Source organism: Pempheris klunzingeri, chromosome 5 (assembly GCF_042242105.1).
Source record: "Pempheris klunzingeri isolate RE-2024b chromosome 5, fPemKlu1.hap1, whole genome shotgun sequence".
Lineage (NCBI taxonomy): Eukaryota > Metazoa > Chordata > Actinopteri > Acropomatiformes > Pempheridae > Pempheris > Pempheris klunzingeri.
In genome coordinates this window covers 8,956,621-8,977,973 of record NC_092016.1, presented here as the reverse complement: position 1 = coordinate 8,977,973, position 21,353 = coordinate 8,956,621, and the positions used below count along the sequence as shown (strand labels likewise).

Sequence of the window (21,353 nt, the reverse complement as noted above, 5' to 3'; positions counted from 1 at the left end):
ACTTTAAAGTGGTGCACAGCAGACCAGAACCAGACTGCTTCGCTGGGAGACCTGAAACGTGACGCCCTCTCTGAGATGCCTGCAATATGTCATGCTGTGTCAGGCACTGAGACCGGCCTGGTCTCATGCAGGAAGGCTTTATAAGTGTGAGTCTCCACGCAGATATTGTGTTACAGGCCCGGATTTAGCCACTGAAGGACCATCGTCCCCTTGAGACGAATTTCACTGACACATCATCACAGAAGAACCTGTACCAGAGGTGGACTAAACTCATTTAATAGTGGTAGAGAGGAGGCAGAATAAACCCCAGTTATAACTCCAATCACGACGTGGACTGTTAAAACTCCTTAATTTAGCCTTTTTCATCTTACTTTGAGAGCCCTGATGCCAACTATAGCATTTGATGGCATGTGAAACGATGAGCGACACCTGCTGGTGAGGACTTATAACACACATCCAGTTCACAACAACCACAGCTGCACAGAATTAACTCAAACCTCTGACAAATAAATTACACTTACACTTCAAAACGACCACACTGTGGAGCTGATCACACCTGATGTTACACTACAGTAGAACTACATTGTGTCGTTTCTGTGAACAGCAGGGAGGCACAATGATCTAAACCTTGACAGAGCAGACGTGAGTCAGCAGGGTGAAGTTTTCTGCTCGGACAGATTTCACTCCACAGAACAACTCATCTCACCTCAGCAGAGAAGTGGCGCAGCCTCTCAGCGCAGCCTGAGCTGCGCAGACCGGTCAAACTTTTAGTGCACTCACGCTTTCATGTGTTCAGACTTGTAAAACAACTTTGTCCTCACTCATGCTGCCGCGCGGGACTATGTGCGCTGATTGCCCAACTCCTTGCGGAGAAAAGGAGCCAATCTGCCAAGTTTTAAGCCCAGGCGTGATGGAGTCGCAGACAAAGCCGGAGACGGGTCACCGTGGTGGGGGTGTTTGTCAGAAGGGATGCGGGCTTCTGCTGCCCGGGGAGGACCTCGGCACAGCGCAGCACTGCTGTGTGGACGCGCTGCGCACGGTCACCGACGCGCTGGAGGAAAGAGGCGCAGCTCTGGAGCACGAAGCCCGGATGGCGAGGCTCAGGTGGAACAGGAGGGAGCAGTCCCTGCTGGCCCAGGTGGCAACTCTGCAGAACGAGGCCCAGCTCGCTGCTCTCAGGTACCAGCGGAGACTTCACCAGTACATGGTGCACATCAACAGCATCGCAGAGCAGGTCACTGGGTACCACAAGGTGAGAGGGGGGTGCTTCATTTTGAGGTTTGCATGTGGCGCAACAACATGACAGGCTGATTAAGTTAACACGCGGATGTGTTTGTTGGCTGAATTAGAGTGATGTGAGATCAGCTGCTGACACGCAGAGCCAGATATCAGATAAAGCAGCATGTGCAGAGGGAGACCCACAGGAGCAAATCAAAGCACCCGAGGTAAGAGAAGCACCCTCTCTGCTCACGGCTTATGTCTTTTTTCTTTCCCATTTTATCCCTTCTGCTGGAGACTATTTACTGCTCAGTCATAAAAGTTTGAGAACATAAGCTTGGGTGTACTTATCCAAAATGCCCAGAGGCAGATCAGCACAAGGTTGTCTTATCTGTCAGTATCACTGTTAGTGCCCACTAAGATACTTCCCAATGCTGTTGATATTAGGATTTGGTTGAGTGTTTAAAAAAAAAAAAAAAGCCGGAGCCCCAGGATTTAGCGTCTTCCTGCTCTGTTTCACCTGCTGGCTCAGCTCAGGCTTAGCTCGGCCAGACGATTCTTTGTGTAAATGTTGACTTTGGGATCACAGTGAATTCTAAGGAGTGCAGCAATCTGAGAGAAGACTGCTTATATAAGGTAATCTCTCCTCACACTTTGTTGTTTGTAAGTTGGTGTGGTTTAAACACACACTCCCAGGGAGAGCTGACAATATACCAAGTCTAATATTGAATATATTTGGCCTACATATACATTGGAGTGACCAGTCTCCACCTCAGTGCCAGGATTGGAGCTCCTGATGTCTGTGTGGAGGAATCTTGTTTTTGTTTGCCCTGTGTGACACTTTCAAGTGTCTTTGTCCTCTCCTATGGGTGTCAGCTGATCTAATGTCATGGGTCTGGGTAATGTCCTACCTGTGGAGTGTTTGGGGTCAAAACACCTTATCGCATTTCACCTAGGATCACTGCATCCTAAACCGTAGTCCAGCCTCGCAAACATAAACGGAAAGTTGAAAGCCTGCTCCAGCAGCAAAAGTTTCTTAAGAGAAGAATCAGATGTTTTGCTAATATTAACTGCAAATTAGGAGTTGTAGTTAAATACAAACAGTATTTTGCAATGCCTCAGGCTCTATGTAGACACTTTGCCCATGGCTAATGTAGCTGTACTTGAAAATGAAAAATACAAGAGAACAAAGCATTCTCACTTAAGGTGTTAACAGCTTGTTTAAATGTTAATCATTGCCTGTTTGCTTCTGTGCTTTTGCTCAATGTGTTTTGTGTAAGTAATTGATGTGCCAAAGAATATGGACACAGTTTCGAACTGTTCCCGAGTCTTTGTTGTTGCAGGGATTCATTTATTAAACCTCCACATGTGGCTGCCAAATCTAATAATAGCTTTTGTTTTAGTTCAGTGTGTAGCCTAAAAGTTTGTGTTATTAACCCTCCAGCCAGACACTCTGTGTTGTGTTTGGGCTGCTGTTGAGGGTGGATGGTTTTAATTGTGGAAATGGTGGAATAAAGTATCTCTAATTGCCTACAGCACGCTGTGAGTGACAGACTCACTTTTGATTAATGTGGAAAACTGCTGCCTCTCCTCTGCCAGGGCTTGGGCAGCAATGCAGCATCTATTTTCAGCTTTTTTTTTTTTTTTTTTCTCATCTAAAAACTCCACATTAATGCGTCTTTAATAGTTTTCTCACTGTGTGTTTTCTCCTTTTGCTTTCCAAATGGTTTTTCCAATACTTGAGAGAGCTGGGTTGCAGTTCAAACAAAGTTTTACAGTTTAGTGGAAAATCCACTTTGCTGGAAAAGTGATGGGCTTTCTGTCTGCATCGACAATAGTTAGATGACAAGTAAACACCCCAATAATAGTTAAGCATCGTCACATTCAAAGTCCCTTTATGTGGTTGGAAAGCGAGCCTAATTATCCTTTGGTTACTGTCAACGCCTGTCAATCTTTCCGCTCTAACTGGAACGATTATGGAAATGTAAAATTAAAAAAAAAAAAAAGAAATGATTTCAGGCAGAGGGAGACTCAGACTCCTCATTACTAGCAGGTGACCATCCATTTTGACAGCTAAAATCACAACTATCGCTAATGGATTTCAGCTCTATCAAAGCAGCCAATTAACTTCAGCTTCAACTGACAAGAAATATGCACTTGATGGCTACATACACGATACAATGCAAAAAGACTGTGAGGCTGCTGACGTTTTGCCTGGGACACGTCGCTTCAGCCTCAAACTATGTAGAGGACGCAGAAGTAGAGGTGTGGCATAATTTCTGTATTGCAGGGTGGCTGAGTAGACGTCATATTATGGTTCAGTATGATAATGAAATACTGGAGACTGTTCGAACACAATTCTGTTTGGAATGCTTATTATAGGAAACCGTATAAACAACTGGTTTGCTCACTTTTGCAAGAGAAAATGGCTTTGGAGATGTGGATTAACTGACAAGTTTGGCAAACACAGTGCTAACTCTGTAACTAGTTTTGGCAAATAAAGAGCTGCTAATGTTACCCTGAACTCTAATGTAGTTACTTAGCATCCAGGACCAGCTTCCTCACATATAGACTGTATGAAAGGTGTGAAAGTGAAAGTGCCTTAAACCTGCATTCTTTCTAATGGCCTGCAGGGTGGTTGCAAAAATTAGTACAGAAGTCTATGAGACAGTGACCCTGCTTCTCACTTGATTTATTATCTCAGTGAACATTTTCCCTAAAGAGTTTATGGACTCAATCAACTGTCTCTATAGTTTCGAATCTTCCTCAATACAGCACAATGTTAGTTTAGTAAATTATGGGCCCATTTAGATGAAACAAGATGATGAAGCAGATTATACTTTAGGGTGTGGCAACCTTTTCACTAACTGGAATACTATATTGCACAATTGTGCCATTTCAGAATGTGGCTTTTTCTAATGCAACCTGTAGCTCCACAATATAATGTTGTTAGTTAGCGTTAATGTTATGCCCCTTGGAACTACACCTGTTCAGCTCAGAATGCTGAAGTTTTGCAGCTTAGGAACCAGTAGAAAAACATACCTTTTAATCCATTCCTAAGAATTGTGCTCTTGTGTTTTGGTTTTGGAAAAGCTGAAAAAAGACAGCCCCCCTCCCCCTTCAAACTCTTATACACTGAGTTGTGTTGCTCTACAGCCCTAAGCAGTATGTGCAGAAATCCATAGCCTGAGAAGTCCACCATGCCAAATATCAGTGGCTAAGCTGTGATCCGGACAATCACTGGCACGGGTTTAGCGAATCGTGAGTTAATGCACTGTTTGGCTGAATAAATTAAGTTACATCTTGTCTGATGGTTAAACAGGTTGTGATTGAGAATATTTAGTCCCGGTTGGTTTTGAACAATGACATTATTGTTAAAAACAAACAAAAAGCCTTTGAGTCTATTGTTGAAATGACTCCAGCAACTAATCAGTTCCACAGATGCCAGTTGTTCTTTATCGTCAGTGATGTTGAAAACAGCTTGCCGAGAGCTCGTTCACTATTGTGTGTGTGTGTGTGTGTGAAGAGAGAGGAATACAGAGACAGAAAACTTCTGTGAGATGTCAGTGGGCTGCCGTTAAGACTGTGACACAATACGAGTCACACCATATTTTTCCATGTACCTCAGAGATGCACTGATCTAGATCCAGCTGATTGCCTCTTCGCTGGTCTGACCGTGAATGCAGTCGGTGGGTGAGTCAGCCAGTTCTGCTATGTTGAAAAGGGATAATGGAAACAAGATGCAGCATTGAAATGGCAACAGGATTAGTCACCATTGCAAAAACATACCGTCGTCTTCATTTGCCCATGTCATTTGCTCGAATGTTTGTTTAAAATGAATACACAAATGAAACCACAGTTAAGGTCAAACAGTCCAACTCCTCCTCCTGTCTGCAGCCGAGATCCTGAGTCTTTGACTCAGCTAAAAAGTTGGGAAACTGAGGAAATATTTTTATGTGATTCACAATGGATAGTTCTTTTCATCATCCATTACCAAAGCTGTTTATCTATTGTACAGGAGAGTAAAAATCTATTATGTTGACCCAGACTGTCCCTGCGACAGGCTATTGACAGAAACACTGAGGCCTTTTCACCCGTCTGAGAGTGAGAGAACAGTAGCTCCAGCTAATTCTTCTTTTTGTTCAGATCAAGAGAAAAGGGGAAGGCTAGACGAAAGGAAGGAGTGGAAAGGAGAGAGCAGAGAGTACACAGCTCGAGTATCGGTCTCATCAAAATCCAATCTTGCGTGACAGGCGGGGACGAAAGCAGGCCAGTTTGTTTGCTTCCATAACAAAAGATGATAGGAAAAGATTGCTTCGCGACAAGAGAAAAGATAGATTTATGACCTCTGTTTTTTTTTGTATAAGCTGATTTGATTTTTTTTGGTTTTGTTCAGACTGAGCCCTGAAATAAACTGATAAACAAGCAAATACATTTTTCCCATTGAAGTCGGGTGTTGGCCTGGTTGAAGAAGAAAATATCCAATTTAACTTAAAAAAAAACGACCTAAGAAACACGGAAAAAACACTGTTTTTATGTCGCTGCAAACAAAGGCAGATGTCTAATGGTTAAATCAGTTGAGCACACAGTTGTGCACATCTTTTTACTACTTGTCTAGACAGCTTTATAGTCTCTTTATGCTCCGATTCCCTGAAGCACTTTGTCGAAAATGGAAGAGAATGTTTGTATTCAGAGAAAATAGCATAAAGTCATTGGTTTACAGCTTGCTGTCTGCTTCCCTCACAGCTGACAGATTGAGAAAATGTTATTGGTAGATATGGAAACTGAGTCGATCAAACAGCCCCTTTCAACCTCTTCTTGTCAGGGTGTAAATATGTTATGTTCTGTGTGCTTTAGCCCTCTCGAGGTGTTTTCTGTACCTGTTCTGCTCTGTTTGGGACATCATTTGCCCAGAATTGACATGGCAGCTGTTTATTCTTCGCCTGTGACGAGGGACCGCCCTGCTCACCATTTCCTATTTCCTCTCCAATTCAACATGCACACACACACACACACACACGCCAAGCTACTAAAACTAACTTCAGCTTGCATTCATTTAGATTTATCAGTTCGGATCATTTGATTTAGATAAACACCTAATTATTCAATGCTTTCTTAGCAGCATTTACTCGTCTTGTTTAACATCTTACCGCTTATCTTCATGTGTATTTAAAGGGATTTCATTAGCTGAAGGAATTTGCAATATTTTCATAGGTGTTGGTTTGGCAAACAACATGTTTTTCCAAAGCTCTTGCCAAGTGCTGTGTCAGTTAATAAGGCAGATATTGAGATTAGGATATTCCAGATTCCAAAGCTTTGAATTTTGGACCAACCAAGAGCTTTGGCTGCAGAGTAAATCATGTATCTTTATGGGTTTTGTATGCCTGTTTGTGTGCGTTTGCATGCATTTACTTAGGCAGTGCAGGTCTGTTGTTTTAGGCAGGAGGTGTGAAAAAGAAAACTGTTCCGCCAAAGACCACCGCGCTCGCAAAGAGGAGCTTTCTGGGTAAATTTGTCCCTACCTGCTGAAAGGCCCCTTTTGAACGCCGACGGGCTGTTTGGTCGGTTTGGCCTGCAGAGTGCTGCAGAGTAAATCATAGTAACCTGAACTCCTATGACCTGTTTTGATTTTCACACTTTGATGATAAATTATGTTCCTAATGAGGTGCATTCATTGGAAACCTCTGCAAAGTGAAATATAGAGCGAGCAGCCTCGCACAACAGCCCTCAATAAATACTTACTTCATGATGGTTTTTAATAATGGTCCTTTTTTCTCTTATTTATATAATGGACTGGACACATTATTTGTATAATTGACAACAATTCAGTTATTCAACAAGTGTATCCTTCTTTCACTGTGAGCTACAGCTCTTTATTTATCAGAATAATTATATAATTTTCCTTTGAAATGTAAGGTAATTTTATTGGGGTACAATATAGAGCTGAAACTGACTTCACCTTGGGCTGAGGGTAATTGTGATTGTCATGTTTTACATTTTACTGACCATTGAGAAGATAATCAGAAGATTTATTGTTTATTGCAGGCCTCACACCCCTTACACACATTACACTCCTGGCCTTGGACAAATAGCAGTGACTGTATTTTAGTTTTTTTGTGGTGTATTTTTTTTGTGCAGGCTGTTTTTTGTGGTCTCCCTGCGGATGTTTTCTATATGATGGTATTCTATATTCCTAGAACAAGGTTCTAGCAGATGTTCATGTATTGCAGCTCAGTCCTGAACCGCAGCGCTGCTCCGGTGTACTGCAGGAAGCGCTTGGTGACCGCAGCGATTCATCATTTCCGTTACCCAGGAGGAGAAGGCTCGGCTTTATTCACACCTTAATGACTACGGCCCGCCGATCTCTGCTGCTTTTCTGTGAACTGAAGTGAGAGCCAAAGGTTTAGGATTCAACAGCCAACATCTGGAAAAGAGTCTAGGCTGTAAACTAGGAGGCCAAATAGAAAATGATTAACTTTCCAGGTCACTTCCTAGTGTGATGTTTTTTTTCTCGCAGTGTACATGTAACTGCTTATTAAATTTGTAATACATACACATTTATACACAGCTGGCACAAAAGATGTGCATCCCGTACCCTACTGCTGTCATGGAAAGGCTGACTGTACACAGGAGCTCACATGCAACCAAACACTAGTGTGATGAGAAAATGGGTTGTTAAGAAGTTGATTCACTAACTAAATATCTGTGGTCAAATCTAAATTCAGTCGCCCCCTCTGTTCCCATCTTTGGTTTGGTTAGTCAGTGACCTGATGCCTTTTGAACTCATGTGGACCTACTGATTTCCCGCAGTCTTGATAAACATGTGGTTTCACCTACAGCTGTTACAGCTACAGATTACAGTGAAGCCTTGAGTAAGCATGTACACAATCTCACACACACACACACACACAGACAGCAGGGTCCACTCTATCATTTTTGCTTAGCTTGTAATGAGGTAAAGTTGTGGCTAGGTCTTCCATGGTGAGAGCTCACACCAAATTAAACCTAGTATGGCCAGTATGAAAGAATGATAACAAGAAAGGCTGTGGGATTATTTTCATATTCAAGTATTTTGCTATTTATTTTGAAGGTTAATTAGATAAGAAAAATCTAAAGTGTAATTCTTAAAGAACCAGAGTGACTATGAGAGACATGACCAAGTCTTTTTAAAGCTCCTCTGTGTAGATGCACATACAGGAGGACGATGTTGGGATATTTTGAATGCTTGGCTCAAATTATGACTACATAAGTGCTTGTTTATACAAAAATTACACTGTCCTTGTGAAAATCCATCCATCCATTATCTATACCACTTATCCGTAAGGGTCGTGGGTTGCTGGCTGTCACAAAAAACATGATTACAGTAATATTTAATATTAATATTTTTTTATTGTGCAATAAAAGGTAGGAAAAGTGATAAACAGCTGTATAAATATTTACACACCTTCTCATCGTCCCTCTTATTTTTAGTCGGTACGAATGGTCACCACTTGGTACGACAGACTGTCCACTGATGAAACAAAGCTCGGACTTCAATCACAGGTTTTCAGTAGTTGGGGTCACTTCAGTGGTGGAGGAAACCAGATCTATTACTGAAGTAAAAGTAAATACTGTCACAAGTAAAACTCCTCTGTTCAAAATGTTTCTTCCAGTAAAAAGCACAAAAAATGTAGTAATAATAAAACATAAAATGGTAATGCTCACTCTTGTAAAGTACCTCAGAATTGTACTTTTTTTATTTAATGTTAATAAAGTCACTAGTACATCAGACAGCTGAACTTTTCAGTTAAGCCTGAACCCATAAAGAACTGGGAGCTCGCACTGTTGAGTCCATTACAGATAACCTGGAGCGTTTAAAATGCCTGTGTGGATCATGTCGGGCTACACATCATAGTCTTTGTCAGAGAAGACCGTGATATTACCTTTTGACCTTTCAGTAGAGGTGCAGCATCATCAAAGCACCATGACTGCAGACTGTATTTACTGCACATTCATCTGCAAACTGAATTAAGGCTGCCTCTGCTTTTGTCGACAAGGGGATTAGGGCTTAATTACATCTGGGCAGAGGCTGCCATATAGTCAGAGAAACAACTGTACTGTGGGAGACCAGTGCAGTACATAAGGGAGGTGTTGAGGAGAGGGATAAGCCTGTGTAATATGCCAGGTGCGTCCAGGGTATTAGCAAACACTGGCACGGCACTGTGCGCCTGCCAAGACAAGGGATCAAAACAAGCCCACCCCTTTGAATCCTTGCTCTCATTTCATCTTGAAGGCAAACACTCGCCTCTGTCGGGCATTGTTGTGCGGAAGAAAACAGTAGAACATTTGGTCTTAAGTCTGCACACAGTGGTACACAAAAGGCAGGCACACAAACGCAATACACACAAACACACACACACACAGGCAGATCACTCAGAAATTGCGTTGATTTATCAGTCAGTTACCTCTAGTGGTTTAAAGCCATGCAGATGGCTTTGGTTTTTGTTTGTTTAGGTTTGAAGTTCTCCATCTTTGAGATTTGCCTTCATCCCAATACAAAGGAGGGATTTTGTTTGTGGTCCACACAGCAGAGAAAAATTGGAATTTTACCCGAAAAGACACTCGCACAAATTAAACCAAAACTATTTGGATGTCTAGAAATTCCAAACCAAACCCTTTTAAGAGTTCTCAGCATTTTCATTTGTGGATAAGACTAAGAGCCATACTAGCGGCTCGGTGGCTGTGGGCTACTTGGACACAGTGGTGCTCTGAGCTAATTGCAAATACTGACATGCTATCATGTCACAGTAAATGTTTAGCTGGTATAATGTTTACCATGCCTGCCATCTTTTGATTAGTATTTAGGATGCTAACATTTACTAATTAGCACTAACCACTAAGTACAGCTAAGGCTGATGGGAATGTTGTTAGTGTAGCAAGTGTTTAGTCAAGCCAAAGTGTTGGACGTTAAAGATCTACCTGATGGCGGTAAATGAAAAACTAAGTTATAGTTCCATTACAATTCATACTGAGATGAACATGAATGCGTGCACCAGCAAAGATGACTATTGCACATATCACCGCCTGTCTTGCTTGTCTTCACTAATTATTTTTCATTTGACCCATGAGCAGCCAAAATAGCAATCACAGCTCTTCATTTTCTACCTCATATAAACACAGACTTCCTCTTCCAGAAACGGCGCCTCATGAATATTAATTTGTTCCTTTATTTCTGTCTCAGAGACTTGCCTTCCCGTCCCATTCTTACATAATAATATTATTCTAACACTAGCAACGGAGAAAGCTCTGCGTGCAGCATCAGCTCTCATGTCGTCCTCATCACAGTGAGTGAGTGGGCTTCTTCCAGAGAGTGGTGTTTGCCCAGTGTAGCGTGACCTCTTACGAACTAGTTAGTGACAGGCTCAGTGTATTATTTTTGCAGCCTGATTGAGCTGCTTAATTCTATTCCAATCAGTGCCTTCATGTCGTTCCTGGAATTGAGAAAGGAAGCTCCGACAGACGTGTTTTTTAATTGGCTAAATGGATTTGCAGAGAAATTAAGTATGAATATTCATTGTAATTGCTGTTGTCCTACAGATAGAGCTGAATTTTAATCATAATAGTTTTAACATCTTGAAAGGAAGGTAATTGTTTCAAGTATGCTTATTAAATGCTCTGTTTCCAGTTATGCAGATGATTGTAATCTTAAGTATTATGCAGCCATTTCATGGCTACTGACTACATAATCTACAGCATTATAGTCTCAAAGATCATCATGGGCTTATTGATGGCGCTATTCACTTAAAGGCACAGTCTTCTGGGGCAAGTTTGGAACAGAAAGTCTGATTTTAGAGTTTCAAGCCCATAAGGAAAAGCCTAAAGTTTCTATGAGCAGACTACAAGTACAGATCCGTCCAGTCTGTGAATACTGACCAGTAAAATATTATTCATTCAACGCTCTCCTTTCGAAGCCATGTGATGTGTTTTTACATAACCGAGACAACGTCTGCGTAAAATCAGTGCATAAACAACATGTAATCCTGCATTTATCAGTAATGAAATCGTGTCAGGATTGAACCACCACAATTCAAGATCAGGCTAAAATTTGTCTCTCAGTTGGCAGCCAGTTACATTGCAGCTCAAATGAAGTCTAAGAGGGCAGCAACATCGCAATCATTCAGTTATTTAGTGTCACTGTCTTCAGTTTTATGATGTGCAGAGATTATATTACAATATTAGTGTAGTGTTGGTTGTTAGGGTAGGCTTAACGTGTGTGTGTGTGCAGCCAGTAAGTGTTACAATATCAAGTTAAGCTTCAGTAATTTTTTGTCTTAAAACAACAATGTGCGACTATTCTACTGTAGAACGAGCATCACTATCACAATTTACAGCACTGCGTCACACACCACCAACTATGGTTCTATGGCCTAACTGCTGTGGATGCAGGTGTTTCGGTTGTCTTTTGCTCTCCGCTCTGGTCTTGTGTCAAAGTCTGTTCCTCTTTGAAATATTTTTGCGTCCTGTGATTAACATTAGTGGCAGCAGAGGCCGCTGTTGCCTCTGCCAATCACAAGTTGCAGTTTTCAAGACCCACATGTACAACCCTGCTCAGAGGTATATATTTATGCATTTATAGTTATATGTCACCTAGTGGAGTCTCATTGTTAGTATTCCTGAAGTCTAGTAAACGTGTAAAATGTTTTCTTTCTTGTAAAACTAAATTTTATATCTTAGTGTGCTAACTAGTGGTCTTCTTCTACCTTACATTTGCTAGTACATTGCTTCATTCCTTGGCACATAACTGGAAAAGCAAGAATCTGTCCTTTGTTCCTAGATGTTTGTGCACGTGCGTGAATCCACTCGTTAAAAACATTGCTCCTTAGTGCCACCAGTGGCCAAAACTAGGGTACATTTATCTAAGAGGAGAGACTTGTCTAAAACGCAAGGACCATTTTCAGTAGAAAAAAAAATAGGAGGGCTTTTTTTTTTTTTAAACTAATTGTGTTTCCCTAAATGAGACCATCAGTATAAAAATGACATGCTTATTCATCAGTAAAGGAGCACATGTGAGTGTGAGGCAGCCTGGACGTGAGTGTATGAGTTTGAATTTGCGGTGTGTTTTCACGGGGCAGCGCACATACGTTCGTGTCTCTCTGCCTCATTTCCTGCTAATTGATCTCCATCATGTAGAGCGGGAGGCAGATACAAATCTGCGTGTGTGCGTGTTTGTAACTGCGACCAACAGTGAACCAGATCTGTTGGACCACAGTACAGCTGGTGCTGTTGAGTCAGCATGTTGAGGTCACAGCACTGGTGTTGGTACCAGACCTCCATCTGGCGGTGCCAACAGAGAGCAATGCCAACCTCTCACTGCATCTGACACAACACATTGTTTTTGCATGTCATGTGCTTCTCATTAAGTGCTGTTTGTTTGGCAGAGTAGAGCAAGTGTGGTGTGGATATTTACCCCGTGCACTGACATGGGATCAGTACCTACTCCTCTTCTGACATTAGCAGTAATAGTAGTGTAACAGCAGTATCTGACCAGCAGATGGCAGAAAGTACACGTGTGCGGACTCCTATTTATTTGCAGCCTGCTACAGATGTTGGCAGGGCTGTGGAATTGTAGTTATTAAACTAATTAGGATAGATAGGAATAGATTGCTTTACAAAAACATTTAGATGTTTTGCTGCACATCTGACAGCTGTGTGTATTTGACTCTCATAGATGTGTTTTTGCTCTTGCTGGGATCCTGGTTTTTTTGTACTCTATAAAGTACTGAAGGAATTTATCTGAGTAAATTTTAAGTCTAAAAAATGAGTGTAAACTTGCTTAAAAGTACTTAAATAGTTATATTCTAAAAATTTTAAAGTCTTTCGACAAAACGGGTTCAACTCCAGGTCCGCATAGGTTTCGACAGTGTTACACAGTCCCATGGTAACTGAGCAAACTCAATTTGCTTTGTGACACACTCAAAAGCTCCAGAACAAGCAAGAGGATCTTGAGTTGAAACTGTTCTGTGAAATCCTGTTTCAAGCTGTTATACGTAACCATTTCTTAGTTTTTTTTCCCCCACTTTTTGCAGGTAATTTGGTGCATAATAAGCATTTCTTTTGCAATTTCCTTCCCATTTTGTCCGTGTTTTTTTTTTTTTTTTTTTTTTTTGACCCAGTCGTACAGTGAGAGGGCCTCAGTAAGGGTCCGTGTATTTGATGAGAGTTGGTAAAAACTGAAATGAAAACATGCGTCTGTTTGCACATGTTTATGAAATATGTTCTTTTGAGCAATGCACTGTGTGTCCTTGATCTTGGTTTCGTCCTGTATAGAAAACCTCTTCAAGATAAGAACATAGAAGAGCACCATCACTCAAATACTTGAAAGGATTTGATGTTGGTGTGCTGCTCTGCTCTTCCTCATTTCTCGTCTTCTCTCCCAGTGTGACTCACCTAATCTATGCACTCTGCTTCTTCTCTGTGCATTTGTATGAAGTGGATCATATAGTGCTCACGTAACAGCATGCCAAGCTTGTTATATATTCCACAGAAATCAACTCAAATAACTATTGTGAGAAACTCTGCACAAAACTACACTATTGAAAACACTTTGGAGTGTTGATTTCTAGTTGTTCAACAACTTCCACTGGGAGAACTGAGACAAACTCGACTGTTGTTCTCCCCATTAGCCTGCACCAGTTGTTGATTAAGTTTCAATAGACTCTCACTAGTTGGTTTCCTCCGCTTAGCTTCCTAATAAATGCCAGGGATGATTTGGCTGCGACTGTCTTCCCTCATCACTGCAAATGACCACTGAGTGCTGCTGCACTGTGAAATCAATAGCCTTGGACTATCAGAGCCTGAACACCAGCAGATTACTGATGAGAGCGATTTGAGGTGTTTAGCTGCGATAGTGTGTGTGTGTAAATATGTGTGTTTTGGCTGTGTATGTGTGGGAGAGAGAGGGAACAGAGAGGGAAATGAGGAAAGATAATGATTGTGTGTGTGTGTGTGTGTGTGCGCAGGAAAGAGCTTGAAGGAAAAGAAAGAGAGAAATAATGATTGTGTTTCCCTGCACGCTTTTCGTTTACATACGTGATTGTTTCCTCTGAGATAAGGCTTTGGCTTTTCTTTGAAAATCTGTTTCTATACAAATTACAGAAATGTACTCTCCCCAACAGATCTAAAGCTAAAATCAATGTCAGCTAGCAGTCTGTGGCTAATCAAAGTGAGTAGTTGGCCCCCTGTTGCAGACGGCAGCTTTACTCCTTATTGTTTTAGGGCTGTGTAATTGGCTTGAGCTGATACACTCTGAACAGAATGGAGACACAATGGTTTATTTTGTCTGTAATTTAGTGTTGTTTTGTGGTACATAAAATCCACCAGGCCAGTAGCAGATGAGGATGTCAGTGGAGAGAATAAGACTTTATTTCTCACCCTCATTCAGAGTGTGATATTGAGCGATTCTATAATTTGCTATTCTCTTTGTCTTGAGTCAGCTGCCTGTGGACGGAGAACTTGCCGTGCCTTACAAGGCAGAGGCAGCGTGATTCATCATTTTGGTAGCATACTCATAGAATTTTTATTCCACTTTCAGGCTCTATCTCTTATTTTCTGCAGTACGAAGCTCCGCTATTTCAAAGATCTTTCCATCTTATCAATGTGTATGTTTGTACGCAACAAAAGGGCCATAAATCAGACCTTCATGTGCACTCTGCATAATGTATCTGGTGTTTGGATGAGGAAATGTGGGTGATCTTATGAATAATACAAGCTGCTCAGTCTTCGATGCCAGTGCAGATAATAATAAAGCAGGCTTCTATCAACGTGGGCCAACCAGGAGAGCCAGAGAGCCTGGTACATTAGCTGTGGATGGCTGGTGATAAATCAGGCATTCACAGAGAGGATCGCTTGGCACAGGAAGCTCCCTCTGGAGGCCTCCCGGAGCTGTGCCATACGGTGAGGCAAGGCATTCAGAATGCCCTCCTTACTCTGTACCACAGGTCTCCAGGGTGGCTTTTAATCGCCACAAATGGGCGGCGATAACAACTGGCTGTATTTCACGCGCTGTCCGATAGTTACGGCCTCCTGTAGCTTTTACGACAAGGAGATGTCAGGTTCCTGGCATAATTGGCTCTTCTATGTGGATTTTATGAGTCTGTTTACTCTGTGAGGAGTACTTGTCTCTGGGATGCGATGCTCTCCTAAGGGCCCACTGGGTTGGCTGGCTGATATACTTTCAGGTTGTGTCTGCGCAGGGGGAGGGTTTGTAATGATCAGATACTGTATCGCCTACTGATTGATGTGCTTAGGGCCAAAGCCTGAGGTGGTAGGAGTTATCTGAGCCCAAATCTGACCATCTTCATTCACACGCTCAAAGTGGGGGACAATAGAGTGGGAGACTCGCCTCTGTCACCGTGCTGATGGATGACTGCTGTCTGGGCCAATCCAGGGCTATTTTTCATACATTTCCATCCAGCGGTAGTATGTGGGGGAGGGGTCTGTCTCACTGCCTCGGAGTAAAGCATCCTAGTAGAGTGAGTGAAGTGTAAGTAACCTCTTTTCTTGTCTTTAACCAGGCAAGCTTGTAGTTTATCCTCCAAGCACATGTTTCTGTCACAATGCAAAGCTCCTACAACCCACAGCGATGTACGCGCACATCTCTTGGTGTGCTGCAATAATTTATACACTCAGTGTTGACCTGCTGTGCATGGAAACATCATCATCAGCAGATGAGAAAACATTAAACATAATATGCGTCTGCGGAGAAAATTGCGATCAATCTTTCAACCCAACGAGCCATGGCAGAATTAGCTTCGTCTTCTGTTTTGCGCTTCTTGTTTGATGTTTAAGTATAATGATGTGATAAGTGCTTGCCTTCAAATAGAGAGAGATTGTACCATTAGTTCTGCATATCTCAGAAGTAAGCCAAGTTATTATCTAAGATTTCCTTTAATCTCCTTTCTTACTGTCAGTAAGAGTGTTCTGGCTCGGGATGAAGCACCAGGGCCTACAGCCAGTCACATGCCACGGCCAGAAGCTAATCACCTACAGTGTGATTGCGTGTAATGAAAGACTGCAGCGGGGCGTGAAGGAAGCCACTGATGGTGAGCGTGTTCGGATTGTAATAACTATCCTATCATCAGAAAATCATGAATAGGCTGAAATAAATATTCGCTGAACTTATCCGAATTCTGAAAGTGCTTGAAAGTCTCTGCCTCAAAGCTTCGTCCATGGAACAACTCAACACTGCAGAAACAATAGTCACTGTTGCTCCAAGAGCTGCTGTGTTCTTGTCTCTACTTGTGTCCTCGTGGATTTGTAAAATCTAGTCTATAGTCTAAGTACTGTCCCAGTACAAAGTCTGCATTCAGCAAAGAATGGCTAAGAAGAGCTCTCGCTCCTCCAGTTTTATCAAGGATGCTTTGGGAGCTGACTTACCCTGGGTAGATGAATATCCCCACAAACCAGCGCCAGTGGTGAAAGACATCAAATGTACTTTCTACTACTGCTACAACTGTCATTGTGTTACCAAATTTAATTGAGATTTTTAGCCATCCAATTAACCATTTTGCTAATTTAAAAAAATGTTTTCTCTATATTGTGATAGGACTTAAGAGAGGACTGTTTGGAGTTTACAATGAAAGAAAGAAAAAAGGGAAGAGCAAAGACAATGCAGTTTTTCTAAGGTTAATTTTGACAATTGCAGGGAGCCACTGCGGTAAATACTGAACTTTGTCCTATGCACCCTAACAGGTGAGCTAATGAGGTGCCCCAGTACCAACGTTTTTGATATGAGGATGCTTGTTAGCTGCCAGGCTTAAAATAGCCTTAAAGGGCAAACCCTGCTAGCTCAACCACGCAAAAGTCAAATTCCTCTTATATCTGGTTATATTATTGTGGTGATGTTTTGTCTTGATTCCATCCATTGTAATTAGACAATATGAATAATGTGTTGAGCTTTGGTCCCAGATTTGAATCCTTCCTCCCACAGTCCAAAGACATGGTTAGGTTAATTGGTGATGCTAAATTGCCCGTATGTGTGAGTGGTTGTCTGTCTCTATGTGACAGCCTGGTGATTGACTGGCGACCAGTCCAGGGTGAACCCCGCCTCTAGCCCAAAGTCAGTTGGGATCTGCTACAGCCCCACCGCGACCATTAAGGATAAGCGGAATAGACAATGAATGAATGGATGGATGATATAATGGATGGATGTCTGCCACTGTAGCTTATTTGGCACTGCCACTAGGATGCGATGAAGTCTTTAAGTTCTTAACATAGGGGCGTTAATGCCAGTTTATTAGGTCCACCCAGCTAAAAGTAATGTAATCAAATACAATATTCCAGGAATAAATCCTACCTTCATGAAGGTTATAATGTTCAGATTTTGTTGAAACTCTTTTAGGGAGGCTTTGTTTCAACTGTATGATCATTTTGGAGGATGCAGTTCATGATGCTGTTGAATTATATTGCATTATACAGAGAGATGGCTCTGCTATGTAGCCTACCCTCACTGATACAAATGGGGTGGAGAAAATATTCCCAACACCCGTCACTAAAAAGTAATACATGTCATGAAATTGAACTGACACCTTCCTCTAACCCTGAAACAGTTTCAGCAAAAACTGAACATAAGGGTTTTATCCACTTACTGGTTTATCTGTTACAATTTGAATTGCTTGATAATGAAAATAATTGATAGTGCTAGCCATAGTCACAGGTTCAGCCCCTAAAGCAGACAGTTGGTCCTTCTTTGTTGAAGTGTCCTGGGCTGTTGTTGTCCTCTGACCACTTCCACTGGGGAATAGTACACATGTGCATAAGTACAAAGGGTTCAGTTCCCATTCATAGTCATTGCCTTTTGCTCTCCTTTTCCTTTTTTGAACTTTGTTGTTGTTTTGCCTCAGTGAGCCTTCACCAAAACACACCTCTGCACTCACCTCTAATCTCCAGCATGCTAGTGCTTTGGTAACCGCACACTCCCAGCGCACCACATTCATTATTAATGGTGATAAATATCTATGATGTTAGAAGAAAGCAGTGCATGTGTGTGCCAGCGTGTTTGTGTAGGAGTGTGTGTGTGTGTGTGTTTGTGTATATGTTTATTTGGAGGGGACAATGTGCTCTTGGCTTGTCAACTATGATCGCAGGAGACCATAGCTGATGCCACAGAGGAGACAGCAGAGACAGCACATTGTTCTACAGGTTGTGTGTGTGTGTGTGTGTGCGCCACAACAACAGTAAAAATGACACCCTATTGTCTTCTCATTTCCTCACACCCATTCCCTGCATGACACCATCAAACTGATACACTCCCCTGTGCTTTGTAACACACAGTTATCTATCAGTGACAGGGGCGTGTATGTGTGTGTGTGTGGGTCTGATTGTGTCTCTGTGTGTGGTCACATGCTGTGCTGTGGCAGCGCTGCACCTGTTTCATGTGTCTTAACGCGCTCATCATTTCGCGAAGCCATACAGGTCCCAGTGCCCCAGACATAAACGTACACACAGACACTCACACACACTTTGATGAATAATTAAGAAGGCAGCCATGGAGATAAGAGGCCAGTGTACCTGAAGGAGCATCGCACACACAGCCTTCATGTTGAACACGCTTGGATTAAACATACTTTGTTTCCTCAGTCATACATTTGGCTTCAACTCTGTCAGTTGTGTCGAGGTTCTGGAAAAATCACATTTGATTTATGCATACACACACACACACACATACGTATACCAGGTGTCTCTATCCTTGTGGGGACTTCCTATCAGCACAATGCATAATAACCAAATAAAGGTTTTGACACTTATTGTTTTATAATAACAACAATTTAGAAAAATGTTGCTCTCCTGGTGGGGCCCAACAAAATGTTCCCACAAGACACTGGTCCACACACTGTGAGCACAGAGTACACACCATTGTTGCACATTGCTTGACAGTCTAAGGGCATGTGATTACCATCTAAATCAAATAATTTGAAATAAGTTACCATATACATTCAGTAGTATTTTGGGGAACTTTTCAATTTAAACAGTTGGTTCATCCAAATAATTAAAGTGGCAAAAGTGGGATTTATCATGTAGCTATTTTTTTTATTTGCTCAAGTTATGAGATATCTATGTCAGAGATTTCCTCTTCCGCCCCAATGCAATGTGTGGTGCTAACGGCACTGAAAAAATTATATCCAAAAAATTCAATAGCAAGATCCATTGGCAGAAACGGTGTCCTGGTTACTGAATAATCCCCAGACCTCACTGTCGGCAGGCTTCACTGCAGTCAAGTTCTCATTTTCCATTGCTGCAAGGACCAAAACAGAATTTTACTAGGATGGTGGCAGACATCTTTGAGGTGACTATCTCAAAACCTTGACAAATGAAAACAATACTGCCCTCATGGCTTGATACCATGAGGGCAGGAGATGAAATATGTAGTTTTGGGTGAACCGACCCTTTAACTTTTCCGTTTAAAAACAAAAAGCTATTTCCCACACCATAAAGTCCATAATTACAATGACTAATAAATGCGGAGCTGCCATGCTGAGACAGCAAACATTTCAAAGGAAATATCAGAGTGTTTGCATATCTAGTTGTAGCATGTCGTCAGTGTGTAATTGAGGATGCTGTTATCATGGCAGTCAGAGCCCTGAGAGCCATTAACAGCCAGTCTTTTATGACGTTCTGTATTATGGATGCCTTGTGCGTGCAGTTTCATCAGAGGCATTAAACATTGGCTCAGTCAGCAAACTCCACTCATTAAGAGACATTTAAATGTAATTATTTATTGATGCCTCTTATGATCTATTGTCCTGGCTTCACCACAGCGGGTTTTTATTTTTCATGTCATGAGGCCTGGTCATTGAGATTGCCCAGGTTAACAGCTGTCTTAACTGTTGCAGAGCTAATTAACATGTCCTTTTGGAAATCTTAGAAAGGTCGAAGGGAGAATGTTGCCAAGGAGATAAAAAAAAAAACCAAAAAAAAACCAACCTTTTTTGTCTTTTTAATAAGTTTTGAGGTACTCTAATAAGCAGGAGTGTCTAATGGGAGAAATTTCAACTTGCTGTTTTTTGTCCATGTTTTTGGAAAGGTTTGTGTAGTTTCTTTGTGGCCTCCAACAACACCACTGATCCAATGAAAGATGATGAAAGTTGCCTCCCAATTTCAAAATAAGTCTGAGAGCTAAGGTTTAAATAATTCCTACGAACTATGTGTTGCTCAGTAATTCATGAAGGATTGAAGAAATCAACACACATTTGACTAGTGTAACTACATTTGTAATAAACAGATGATTTCATGGACCATGTGAAGTTTTATTAGCCATTTTACGAGAGACTTTGACAGAGTGCCAATGAAATGATCCCATTTGACATTTGCTACAGCCAGGATGATAAAGCTGTTGAACCGACACATTTTATGAAAGACATTTTTGCTCACTTAAGGTTTTATTAGACTACAGAAAGCCACAGGCCAGCTCACACAGCCACGAAGGGCCGTGAACTGGAGCTGAGGAAAAGTCATTAGGAGTTCAAGAGCTATCGAGGGGATAAATTAGACCGTTCTCTGAGAAGAGGAACTCGTATTCCCACAGAACTATCGCACTTGCTGTCATGCCAAACCTAACCCATGACATTTCAGCTGGCAGTGCCACTATGTGAGGAACATGACATTCTTGCTGGAAGAAACGTGTCTGCAGATAGCTCAGTGAGACTGATTCTTATGTGTGTGCTGTAGCTAGTGGTGTATATATATGGTTCAATTATTTGTTTAAAGATTTTGCCTCTGTGTTTTTGCCTCAACACCTGCGTCAAATAATCAACATGATCCGAACTAAAACAAGACTCAGAGACATTTGGTAATTAGTACTAAACGCAAATTACTGCACAGCTGAGGCTGATGGGAACATTGTTAGTTTGGTCTATGGCCTACAAAAGTGTCGGACATATTAAAAATGTGATCTGATAATGGTGCTAGATGAAAAGTTCGGGCTTTACCAAGTTTATAATTTCATTTTGAGGGGGACATGAATGTTTGAGTGAAATGTCTCAAATATTGGACGGATTGCCATGAAATTTGTTAACAATCACAAATGTCAACCTCATGGTGGCGCTAGAAGAATAGTCAGGGGATTTTTAGCAACATTATTAGCTTACATTGTTGTGCAA

At 41.7% G+C, this 21,353-nt stretch overlaps 1 protein-coding gene across 1 annotated transcript in view; it reads left to right on the top strand.

The window, feature by feature from the left end:
* Positions 1-841: 841 nt before the first annotated feature.
* LOC139201665 (PDZ domain-containing RING finger protein 4-like) overlaps positions 842-21,353 on the top strand; it is a 110,427-nt gene continuing 89,915 nt past the window's right edge. The window contains exons 1-2 of the mRNA XM_070831052.1: positions 842-1,252; positions 1,350-1,445. Of these exons, the coding sequence (XP_070687153.1) occupies positions 842-1,252; positions 1,350-1,445 (507 nt within the window). The remainder of the gene's footprint in view (positions 1,253-1,349; positions 1,446-21,353) is intronic.